This window comes from Squalius cephalus (assembly GCF_949319135.1).
Source record: "Squalius cephalus genome assembly, chromosome: 8".
Lineage (NCBI taxonomy): Eukaryota > Metazoa > Chordata > Actinopteri > Cypriniformes > Leuciscidae > Squalius > Squalius cephalus.
In genome coordinates this window covers 4,918,467-4,931,308 of record NC_137129.1, presented here as the reverse complement: position 1 = coordinate 4,931,308, position 12,842 = coordinate 4,918,467, and the positions used below count along the sequence as shown (strand labels likewise).

General features: G+C 36.5%; 1 protein-coding gene across 1 annotated transcript; it reads right to left on the bottom strand.

Moving 5' to 3' along the window:
- Nucleotides 1-319: 319 nt before the first annotated feature.
- On the bottom strand, nucleotides 320-12,584 carry LOC307163538 (uncharacterized protein). Its single transcript, XM_079879624.1, has 5 exons — nucleotides 12,420-12,584; nucleotides 6,213-6,296; nucleotides 3,934-4,100; nucleotides 2,240-2,322; nucleotides 320-555 (listed from the first exon to the last, which is right to left on the bottom strand). Exons 1-4 carry the CDS (start codon nucleotides 12,496-12,498, stop codon nucleotides 2,251-2,253), a joined length of 402 nt encoding a protein of 133 aa, XP_079735750.1. The 5' UTR covers nucleotides 12,499-12,584; the 3' UTR covers nucleotides 320-555; nucleotides 2,240-2,250.
- Nucleotides 12,585-12,842: the final 258 nt, after the last annotated feature.

The window sequence follows — 12,842 nt, the reverse complement described above, 5'->3', positions numbered from 1 at the left end:
GGTCAGTTTATATAAAGCTTTGCTTATGGATGAAACTGGCATAGTAAAATCGTACATTATGTGCTTCTCAACTTACATTTCTGACACATTTATTCTCGCCATGCAATCAAATAGATGCTTTTAAACTGACTAAGTCTCATAAAAGAGACAAAAATTGCAAAAAACAGCAGTCAGTGGGAGGAGAAACTTGTTTTTCTCAATTTCTTTGTTATTCAGGCTCCTCAAATCACCTGCTCTGAGTCACATCCTGAAAGAATATCCACAAAAGAACCTGTTATTAAGTTTAGCCCCATTTCACATTCATTTTCCATTCCATTGATCCAGCCTTTGAGACCTTTGACCTCTGTGCGCTTGTTTTGCGGTGACAAAGAATAACGAACAATGTGTCTTTTTGTTTACAGCTTGCAAGCCGTGTGTTGTCATGGTTTGTCATTTATCCACTGCTGTGTTTGTTTGAGTGTGTGTGCATGAGCGAGCGTATGTGTGTGTGTACTGGATTTCCAAATGTCTTCAGTTCAGGTCATCTGTCCATCTGCTCTTCCTCCTCCTGGACTTCTAGAATAATTGGAGAAACGGAAAGCCATTGAGTCTAAAGTATTAAAAGATGTTATCACTTGTTTATTGGCTAGATGTATATCTCATGAAAGGTGCAGTTGTATTTGGTGGAGAGCAGGAGCACATGTACTGCAATGTAATGAGTGTCGAGAAGTTTGAAAACTTCAATTCTGAGGCTTCCAGACAATCATTTCAAATCCCAGTAAATTCATGTGTCCTGTTACACCAACACACCCCACAAAACCTCCTGAACACCATCAATGTTTGAGTGCCCTCTGCAGACTCCAAAGAGTATCACAGATCTCTGTTCACATGGATCATCAGCAGCACACTGACATTCAAATCATTGCATTTATATACCATATGCTGTTTTAGTACCAATTAACAGTCTGCACAATCAAAAGAAAACTTTAATGATATGAATAAATATCACCGATATGTTTCCGTATACAACACATTCATTTTCTATATCAATTTAGGGATGCACTATATATCTTTGTTTTTTAATTTAATCTCTGTTTATGTAAGATATATAAATTTTTTTTTAAGATTGTACTAATTGAAATGGATAATAATAGATTATGGCAAATGAAATAAAAATGGACAGTTCTTAGTTTTATGAAATATTGGTGTATTTATTATAAATTATTTATCTGTGCACATCATTATTATTTTTTTATTAATGTGCCTCGTAATCTTTAATCAAAATAACTTCATCTACCCTTCATCTTGCAGCATCTCTTCTCTTCTCTGATGATGAGGGTGGGGCAACCTGTCACTCACATGAGATCGACCAATAGCAAACCACAAACATCCAATCAATGAATTCCTCATGGACAAAATCTAGTCCCGCCCTACTTTTTTTTTTTTTTTTCTTGTTCAAGAAGTCATTTCAGTCAGATTTAAGTCACAATAGGGAAGAAAAGACTTGGGTTTCATGCTGACTTTAAGAGCTGTATCAGAGTGATGATAGCAAAACCTTTGGTGTTCATGCATAACAAGGAGAAAAAGAACGACCATCTTTATTAATGTTACTTTGAAATGCGCATCTAACACTGTTTCAGGCCACACACATTACCTCTTTGTTTTTTTGTATACAGGTGAAACTCGAAAAATTAGCATATCGTGCAAAAGTTCATTTATTTCAGTAATTCAACTTAAAAGGTGAAACTAATATATTATATAGATTCATTACATGCAAAGTGAGATATTCCAAATACTCATTAAAATAATTTGATTATAACTCTGAGCTATGGACTACTGTGGGCTCGCAAAACTTCCTCGTTCAAGTATGGCTCAAACTTTCAGATGAATCGATATGTACATACATGCAAAGCTTGGTGTGTTATCTCTCTCTCTCTCTCTCTCTTTTCTTTTCTTTTCTTTTCTTTCAAACACTGCAAATAGCAAAATGTATTTCAAATAGGAATATGTATTTATCTTACAGCCTATATTATAATGTTGTGGTACATTGTTTTAGCATACAAACCATTTTAGCTTGTAATGTGTTTTAACTAGCCTATAATTTTTTAGTGCAGCTATATAACATCAGCCATTCATCTGGGCCAGAATTTCACTATCAGTGCATCCCTAATTAATGAATCCATAAATGAATTCCCTGAATTTCCCACATGTATATGAATTCTGCATGGTGACTTTAATGTTAGACGCAGCTGTTACTCACCTGTTCAGCTGCTATAGTAGTCTGAGCAGCTGATGAACCAGAACCAAAGTAAGAGGGGAACATACAGGCGTTGACCGAGATGCCTGAAATAAAAATAAATAAAAAGGTATTGTGTCAGTAAACTGCTGCCAAACAGGCTTGGGATTTAGTAGATGCTCATGGTTGATTTCATTAATTGTATTAATGCACTGTAAAAAGTGCTCAGTTGACTTAACTTTAAAAAAATGTAAGAAACCCGTTGCCTTAAAATTATTAATAAACTTCATGCTTAATCGAAAAAATTAAGTAATGTGGAGTTGTCAAGTTCACATAACTTATTTTTTTCAATTAAGGATTAAGTTTATTTACTTAATCATTTTAAGGCATAAAGAAACTAAACACTTTTTACAGTGTGGACAATATTTAGAGATCTGTGCCTGGTTGCATAAAGCACCTTAAGTTTTCCCTTAAGTATGAGATTTAAAGCGTGGTTTCCCTTTACCTACGGGAATGATTTAAAGGTGCAGTGAGCGATTTCTGAGAAAGACTGTTGATATCTGAAATCAACCCACACAAGCACACCCCTCCCTTCGTTGCATTCAACACGCAATGGATACCTCTTTATCATAGCTGAAGCGAAGCAAATTAATGCTTCAATGACTCTCCAAACTGTCTCGTTCTATAGCTAAACATTCATCAGTTCAAAATGTATCATGTGCTCTTGTGTTTTACAGTTCTCTCCACAATGTGGAGCAGCGTGACAGTGTTTTATTGTCTGAGATTTTTCCATTGTGTGTTTAAAGCAGATGTTGCAAATGTAATGCATTTGCTTTCTCGCATGAATTCAAATGGCTTTGTATAATTAGTAGCTTGTTTTGATTAAATGTGCATGCCTAAATAAGTTGATTGGCGCACTGTTGAGACCACGACCCCCTCTGCATTTCCTCTGTTTACAGATGCCTTCCTTTAATGCAGAGCAGAGCCATTGTTTAACTTTACAACACACGAGGATAAGAAGCAGATGGAGCTTTCAAATAGATCCATGTTCTTAAAATAACAGGGACACCTGTTTACATTCATGTTCACTCCCAGTTTGCTTCGTCAGCAGGTCCATAGTGCCTCGTCAGACAATCCAATAAAACATGTCATTTCACCTCGCGGAGGTTTATTGCACTCATTAAACATGACTATTATCTCATCCACTGATATTTTCACAGCATACAGAGATTAAATACAGGGATTAAATATAGAGATGGGTTTTAATTTTTGTTTTATGGAAACAATGTGCTGTTGAAATCATCCAGATATTTGAAGTAAGTTCTGCAGCTCTGGATTTCACAATGTTCTTTTCTTTTTTCTTTTCCTGGGGTGTAAGAACAGGTCATGACATATTTCCTCATTTTTCACAGAAGATAACACTTCTGTGTTATTAAGCAGATATATCATTTGTTCATCTTTTTGTGTAAGATGCTGAACGTCTGACCTCCGTGTTTGGAAGTTCTGTGTGGAGGAGTTCTGTCCACCCGCAAAAAAAATGGTAAAGTAAGCAATTCCACTTTCACAATCCCATCTCAAAGACACAAGGCTTTTGTGTCTCGGGAAGAGATGAACCACATTACTCATGACTTCATAATGTGTTGGGACATGTGAGTGTTTGGTGTATTCAGCATATTACAATGCATTAGGAGGTATAACAGAAGTGGTTGAAGAAATACCTGATTCCTAAAGACTGTGGGCGCAGTGGGCGTCTGTTCATACACACTTCCATCTGTTTCTGTAAAAGTTGTTTCACTTCCATCTGTTTCTGTAAAAGTTGTTTCTTCTCCAGCGTCTGTCTCTCCTCCCATTAAAAACTTCTCTAGAACATCACTGCTGGCATTGCCTGATGAGAAAAATACAGTGGATCTTGAAAAGTGAGCAATCATTACACTCTAAACCCAATTGTCTTAACCCAATTTTGGGTCAAATATGGACAAACCCAAACGTTAGTTTAAAAATGTAATTAAAAAATTTAACCCAACGGGTGGGTTTGTCCATATTTGACCCAAAGTTGGGTTGAAACAACCCAGCATATTTGTGTGTATGCTTCATGCAAGTACATAAACACATACAGTACCGTTCAAAGGTTTGGGTTGGTATGATTTTTTGGTTACTCGTTACTCTGATGCTCCCCAAATGGCAATCTACTGACTATAAGTAACTTTGTAGTTACAACTTAGTAACCCTAACCCTATCAGTCTACTAATACTCTAATGAGAGTTATTGACATGTAGGAGCAACGTTACTTAAAGTCAAAAGTATGTCCAAAGGGGACTATCCAAATAAAATGTGACCGATTTTTTAAATATTTTTTAAAGAAGTCTTTAATGCTCACCAATGCTTCATTTATTTGATCAATAATACAGTAAAACAGTAATATTGTAAATTATTATTATAAATATTATGATTGTATATTTAAAATGACTGTTTTCTATTTGAATATAGAAATATATTAATTAATTCCAGTGATACAAAGCTGAATGTTCAGTATTCATGTTCACATAATCCTTCAGAAATGCTGATTTGGTGATCAATGCTGAAAACAGTTGTGATGCCGAATATTTTAGTAATATGTTTTTCAGGATCCTTTGATGAATAGAAAGAAAGAATCTTACTGACCCCAAACTTTTGAACGGTACATTGGGCTTTGGTTTTCATGTTGCTGCAATATAAAACATGATGATGATGATGATCAATGTACAGTATATTGATGTGGCCTTTAATTCATTCTTATACTGTAGTTACAGTCAGCAGTGTGTCGTATATTGTGACTTTTCTATAGTTTTACTGGGATGAGAAACAATCCCATTAGAATTTCCACATGCGTAATTAGTGTATGACTAAGATTTCTTCTCAGATTAATCTCGGTGTCATGAGCTGGACCTCCTGCTGTAATAATGAATGACACTCTGGGGTGCGGTCGGGACATCCCTCGCCTAATTAGTTCATTAAAACTAAATGAAAATGACGGGAAGACTTAAAAGGTGCACTAGTGGCCAAAAGTGATGTCTGGATGGGGATATTTAGGAAAATATTTTTCTATTTTTTATTTATTTAAATTTTTTAAATATGAGGGAAGATCAAAACACTTGGTTAAGGTATTTTTTCTGACTTTTTTTTTTTTTTTGGCAAAAAGGCAAACTACAGCTACAGGTTTACTTTACTATGCAAAAAAATAAAAAATAATAATTACACATGCATAGAAAAACAAAATGCTCACAGGAAAAAGCATACATTGACTACAACATAATCAGTTATTAATATTTCAGTTGTTTTTGCATGTGTTCATAATTTCTTTGATTGACAGCCTGGCCAAAAATTTTAATGTTTCATTGCGTTATGAAACCCTGGACCACAAAACCACATGGGTCAATTTTTTGAAATTGAGATTTATTCATCACCTGAAAGCTGAATAAATAAGCTTTCCATTGATGCATGGTTTGTTAGGATAGGACGATATTTGGCCGAGACACAACTATTTGAGAATCTGGAATCTGAGTTGCAAAAGAATCGAAACATTGAGAAAATCGCCTTTAAAGTTGTCCATTTATGTTGACGATTGTGCTGCATTCACTCACAAAAATACAAGTTTTATATATTTACGGTAGGAAATTTACAAAATATCTTCATGGAACATGATCTTTACTTAATATCCTAATGATTTTTGGCATAAAATAAAAATCAATAATTTTGACCGATACAATGTATTGTTGGCTATTGCCACAAATATACCCGTGCGACTTATGACTGGTTTTGTGATCCAGGGTCACTTATCACAAATAAAACTATTGACTCCAAGCACAACTAGCATTATGCTTACAAAATCTTTAACAACCTTATAATATTTGGATCTTCCTGGACCGGACGGCACTTTTGGCCACTACTGTGTATGAAGAACCTGAAAGAACCCTTTAAAGTTCTATATACAACCTTTGTGAGACCATTGAAAACCTACTGTAGAACAGGATTGTTGAATTGTCGTCGTACTCCGGGGTATGAGTGGAATCATAGTCATAATTATATTGGTCCTCCACAACACCTGCGAAGACAAAAGACATTTGATTTAGCTGTTATTTGTGAAAAACATACAATTGTGGGAAACAATGTGGAAGTCAGCATCTGGACAGATCACTCAACATGCCTCAGTATGCATTCACACCAGTCAGACAGGGATTATGTCAGCCATTAATTATGACTTCATTTCACAAACACAATTAATGCTTTGAACATTATCTGGCCATCTTTACTGGCCAACACAACTCAGTCACCTCACCGAACCATAGAGGACATTGTTTGCCATTGAAAAGAAGCAGTGCCAGTAATTCGAGATCTTTGTATTGCTTCTCACATACTATTGCCATTTGTCAGTTATGTGAGACCATTCAGCATGACATTCCTTCTTCCCAAGCATCCTGTCTTTTCCTGCATATGTGATACTGTGAGATTACTGAGGACTGAGATGTTAATGAATGAAGAGCCAGCAGTAACATCTGTGAAGCCAGATCTGTCAGGCTCAAGATTGAGAAAAGACATTTGTTTAAACAAATGTAAATATTCGTTTACATTTGAGTTATTTAGATCTGATAACCGTTCATAAGTTTGGGGTGGTTACAATTTGTTTATGTTTTTGAAAGAAGCCTTTTTTGCTCTTGGGCTGCAAAAAAATACAAAAAAACTGTTTTAAAATAGTTATTTGGATGGATTATGAATTGTAATTTATTTCTGTGATAATAAAGCTGAATTTTCAGCATCATTCCTCCAGTCTTCAGTGTCACATGATCCTTCAGAAATCATTCTAATATGCTGATTTGATGCTCAAGAAACATTTCTGATTATAATAATAATTTAATAATCGAAGGATAAATAATTAATAATAATTTTTGTGGAAACTATGACACTTTTTTCAGGATTCTTTGATGAAAGTTCAAAGTTCATAGAAAGTTCAAAAGAACAGCATTTATTTGTGACCTTGCTGAGTACACATTTTAATAAATAAAAATATATCTTACTGACCCCAAATTTTTAACAGTATTGTGGCTATTATAACAGATTCTTTTCAGATTCAAAGGTAAATTAATAAGATCCCAAATGTATTTTATTCTAGTGAAGGACTTGAAAAAGACAACAAGAGACAAGGCATCATGGGATGTGTAATCAGTCAGCTTGTCATTGCATAAAACCCTGAGCTTCAGGATCATGGCTGGCACTATAAATCATCAGTCTCTTGATGATTCCTCATATGGAAATCTTCTAAACCTTTGGGTCACCGTGTATTTATGGCACTGGATGCACAGAAGTCCCTCTGATTCTCCTCAGAGTTCAGTTTTGATGGGATCGGACCCCAGAATCTACTTCCTTAAGCTGAAAAAATAGTCAGGCTTTTCCTCTTACATCTTCCTCATTTCTACAGCTGTTCAGCGAGACCAAGGTGATCAGTGTCAGTGTTGTTTCTTCAGGGAACGTGAATGATATCCAGACTACACCTGGGAGTTCAGCCCAAGAATCCCACCTCATGTGCCTTAGGCTTATCTGGATTCGTCTGACTCCATTTACTTTGAACTTTTTAGGGAGAAAGGCAAATATCAGATGTCAGAGCAGAAAAGGACTGTTAAAAGCTCTTTTCCATTGTAATTTACACCCAGACACATTGTAAAAATTGGTGTCAGCAATTGTTTTCTTAAGGCGCTGATCTTCTGTGTGGTTCAATAGTATTCATGACTTAGAATCCATTTTTACATGGCTATTTGAAATACTCGATTCTTATTGGTTAATCGTAACATCCAGTGGTCAGGTATTTCCCAATATTCTCCAGTGGTCAGGTATTTCCCAATATTCTCCATCGTAAAGGCAACACTGTATATTAGTTCGCTGAAGTTGCTTTTTTCATGTTTCTCGTATTACACCAATGATTCACTCGATTCATACAAACATCTTAGTCATCAGAAGCCCATTTCCTCCTCACATAAGAAAAAAATTCAAAATTATGACAAAATGTTGTAATTATGAGATAAAAAGATAATTATGGCATACAGATTATGACTTTTTGTCATAATTATGACTTTTTATCTCATAATTTTGACTATTTATGTTATAATTATGATTTACCAAAGCATTATTTTTTCTCTTATGTGGCGGAAATGGGCTTCCAGAGTAATCAATTGCTGTGAACATCCCCTTCAGTATTAATATTACTGTAATATTGTTTGTCTTGTCACTAGGTGTGTACATTTTAATGGACAATTAGTAACTGGCATTGAGAGTTGATGAATTGCCGGTGTCAATTTATTGTCAGTCTCTTCATACCTTATTTTATTCCATTGTCATTTGGAAAATAATTATTAAATAATAATTTTCTGAACACTTTAGTTAAGACTCCAATTCTCACTATTAACTAGTTGCTTATTAGCACGCATATAACTAAGATATTGGCTGTTTATAAGTACTTATTAAGCACATATTAATGCCTTATTCTGCATGACCATATTCTATATCCCTCAATCCAACCCAATACCAGTAATTAGGATTTTATATAGAGACTAAAGTCATAGATAATGGTGAGAATTGGACACTATTAATCAAATTTTTTGCTTTATGTGAAGTGTAAAAACCTGTTCTTTCTTTTGGAAACTATTAATTGTATTTTTTTTAGGGCTGTCAAACAATTAATCGTGATTAATCGCATCCAAAATAAAAGTTTGTGTTTACATAATTTATGTCTGTGTACAGAGTATAATTATTTTCTATATATAAATACACACACATGCATATATATATAATAATAGACACACATGTATTATGTAAAAACAAACTTTTATTTTGGATGCGATTAATCGCGATTAATCGTTTGACAGCCCTAATTTTTTTTTTTCTGTTAATTTCCCACATAGAAATTTATGACTAATAATTATTTTTAATGAATGATCTAAGTTCAACATCATGGAGATTAGACACGAAGCACATTTTAGATTTAAATTATTTCTTATTGTAGATGAGAGTGTTTGACTGACAGCATCATGGAACCCGAAACCCAAATGTTTTGCCATACATGACCAAGAAATGACACTTGGCTTTTGCATCATGGCAGTTTGCCAGCACCATTAGTTCTCTAAACCGTTTCCCAGACTTGCCTTGCTTTATCATTACAATCTCCGCTGAAGGAACAAGCAGTGAGAAGAATGCTCTGAGCAATCTTTCTTCATGTCCTCAATGTTCTTTTCAGACCAATCATGATCAAACTTACATGCAGTCATACGTCTTTGGAGACTGTTGTCTGCGTGCTAATAATCATCTGCAAGCATATTCTTTTCACTTTCTCTTGAGATTCGTGGGAAACAGGGCCGAGTTAATACCTGGATCAACACCAATATACAAGTGGTACCATAAACAGCGTGAGGCTCAGCGCTGGGATGTCTGGTGGCCAGGTCTGTGGTCAGCATGCCATGTGAAGTCATCATCCCTAGGGTACAGCAGTCACTGTCTGACTTTATTAAGTGCCATCTGAATACTGCGAAATGAGTCCCATACTGTCCACAACTCACGCTATGGGTTCTTATCCAAACATTATCGTGCCCCCTTAATCAGATTAGCTTTGCCAAACAAAGACACAAAAATAACAGTATTGTGTTTTGTCTGCAAGTTAACCTGGTGGATTTTAGGGTGAAGGTATTCACATGCCCTGCTGAATGAGTTTTCCTTTCAAGTTCTCCTTCGGCGAGGAAAGTTAATGAAGCTGAGCATATAACTCAAACACGTGCACCACGTTAAATGGCTTTATTTATTCTCCTTGTCACATTGCCACTGAAATATGAACACAATTCCAGAGTTTAAAGGGTTCAACATACTATCTGGCTGTTGTCCAACTTCATGCTCTCAGTGTAGTAGACTATAAAACCCAACCTGGTCACACCAAACACACAGCGAACAAGCTGGAACACGAAAGCCACAAAAAAAAAAAAAAAGTAATGAAAGCTAAGAACAACACTATTTAAACTAAGAATAGTGCGTTTTAAGCTGTGATTGACAATTCGTAGCAGTCACTGACAAACATAGTTTCTCGTGAGGCATTGGGAAATTTAGTCAGGCGGAACTTGACCCTTCAACTCCCACCAACCACCATCAGTCATTCAAAGCCCCCAAAACTTGTGATTTCAAGATGTTATCCTAAAGAAATGTCAAACAAAAATATCCTTAAGGTAAGACTTCACTCCCATAATGATTTTTGGCCAATGTTTCTCCTTATCGCTCTACACAAACCCCAGGAGGTGGTGGGTTCAGTCCAACAGTAAAGCATGTTACTCATCTCATGATATCTGCTTTATTAATCCATTTCTTCTGTTTTCCGTTAATTGATTCATAAAATCACCAGGCTCTTGGCACATACAGTCGGGTGCATTCCCCAGCGGAGGCTCCCAAGCGCTCCGGCACATGTCAGCGTAAATTCTCGGCGTGCACTAAAAGCGAACGACAAATCACAACGTTTGAATAGTAGTAAATCTTCACTGTGAAGCTTTTATTCTTGCTAAGGATATCATTCAGTCTTCTGCTCCTAATTATCACTTATTGTAGTTCTGCACCACAGTTATGTCATGGATGTTCTGTCACTTCCTCAAGACAAAAGATTCCTGCTGGTATTCAATGAACAGAGCAAGAGAAGGAAGTCGGAGCTGTGAGTGTGTGTCGACAGAAAGCAGCTGTGCAGGGAACACGGTGGGATTACTTTGCCCTCATGATTGTTGTGACCCCCTGGGGCCGTCTGTCATGCCGAAGACTTTGCACTGGATTGCTCTGTCATACAACTCCATAAGGATGCACTTTTGTGTCCTTTTCCCTGGGAATTTCCAAACCAAGTTATCTCGAGTGTGACTTTAAGATTTAACAAGTGCCATGACTAACGCTCTCAATACTTTGCACAGACAAAATGCAAAACATGTTTTAGACGACACATCCTCTTTTGTTTTCTTCAGTATCTATTATTATTATTAGGTCGTTTTAACCATAAATAACTATTTCTACCTGATTTAACCCTTCATGTATTTCTTTTTTTGGAATAACCTAATGTATTTAGGGTGTTTTTTAATATTTTTGGATTAATAAGTCAATTCATTCATTCATTCATTTAGATTGCCACATTTTCAGTGTACCGGCTGCAGATCAATAACTAAGCTTGATAACTTTCCAAAAATATAGAAGTCTTCTTGCGCACTCAAAGACACAAATCAAAACCAGATTCCCACAACACACACTTTTCCTGTCAGCGGATCTCTGCATACTCATAAACATATTTTGTGTCAATACAGTGAGAACATTTTTTTTAACCTAATTCAGGAATTTTCAAACCATTTGTGGGACGCAGAGTGGGAAAAGAAATGAGGGTCGTGCAAAGTCACTTGGCTGCAGATAAGTTAACGTTTCAGTGAATGACACACACACACACACACACACACACACACACACAGTTTAGTCTAGGGCTGCATGACATACCAGCATTAAATAGAAATCTTACAGCTTCTGGACCCCCATCTCAAATATTCTGGTGGGTCTTGAGATAGATTGTGGGTTCTGGAATGGAAATGTTTGGGAACCCCAATCAACCTAAATGCATTAAGTTGGACCAACACTAAACACAAAACTAACAAAATTATACCTTTCTTTCTTCTGTGGAATATAAAGGATATATTTTGAAAATGGGTTGTTTTGTCAACACAGTGAAAATCAATGTTGTTTTGGACCCCATAGACCTCCATTGCATGGACAAAACAGTTTCTTTAAAAAATGTGTGTGTGTGTGTGTGTGTGTGTGTGTGTGTGTGTGTGTGTGTGTGTGTGTGTGTGTGTGTGTGTGTGTGTGTGTGTGTGTGTGTGTGTGTGTGTGTGTGTGTGTGTGTGTGTGTTCCGCAGAGCGAAAGGAAAAAGTCAGGTTTGGAACAACATGAAAGGTAAATCATAAGTTATGATTTGCATATCCCTATGAGGAAACAATTGCAAGTTACCACTTTTCGACAGGTTTCTCAGCCTCAAATACAACACATGCAAACATCTTTTCAAATGCTCAATTTTTAGAACTTTTTATCTCGCACTAGATCTGTCTCATTCCAAACATTCACACATAGCAAGTACCCTCATTGAAGTCAATCTCGGTCTCGCTCTCACACACACTCACTCACCCCAGCAGAGCGGCAGGAGTAGGAGAGTTCCTGCCAAACACACTGATATCATCACACAGCGATGAGGTAGTCTTGCCATGTCGCTCTCAAGTGTTGGTGTGTGTGTGTGTGTGCAGCCTCCACGCTGTGTCTCTGAATGACTGCAGCGTGTGAGTGTGTGTGAGGAGAGGAAACCGCCTGGAGAAGGGGTGGGAGGAAGGAGTAAGAGGGGGTGGGAACTCAAAAATCTTAGATGCCTCATTCATTTGTTAACTAACACCTCCTTTAAACAATACCAGTGTCTGTCTCAACCCTGAAAGTGGATCGGGGCTACAGCTGATGTGACTCTCATTGATTTGAATGGGTTATTTTTAGTAATATGGGATTTTAAGATAGACGAGAGATGAAAAGACTGACCCGGGGTTGGGATGCGGGTCACAGAGC

Coding starts and splice junctions, on each gene's coding strand:
- LOC307163538 (XM_079879624.1), bottom strand. CDS start 12,498: ATGGCAAGACTACCTCATCGCTGTGTGATGATATCAGTGTGTTTGGCA. Junction 4,101..6,212: donor TTCAACAATCCTGTTCTACA/GTAGGTTTTCAA, acceptor TTTTCTCATCAG/GCAATGCCAGCAGTGATGTT. Junction 2,323..3,933: donor CCACAGTCTTTAGGAATCAG/GTATTTCTTCAA, acceptor TTTTTATTTCAG/GCATCTCGGTCAACGCCTGT.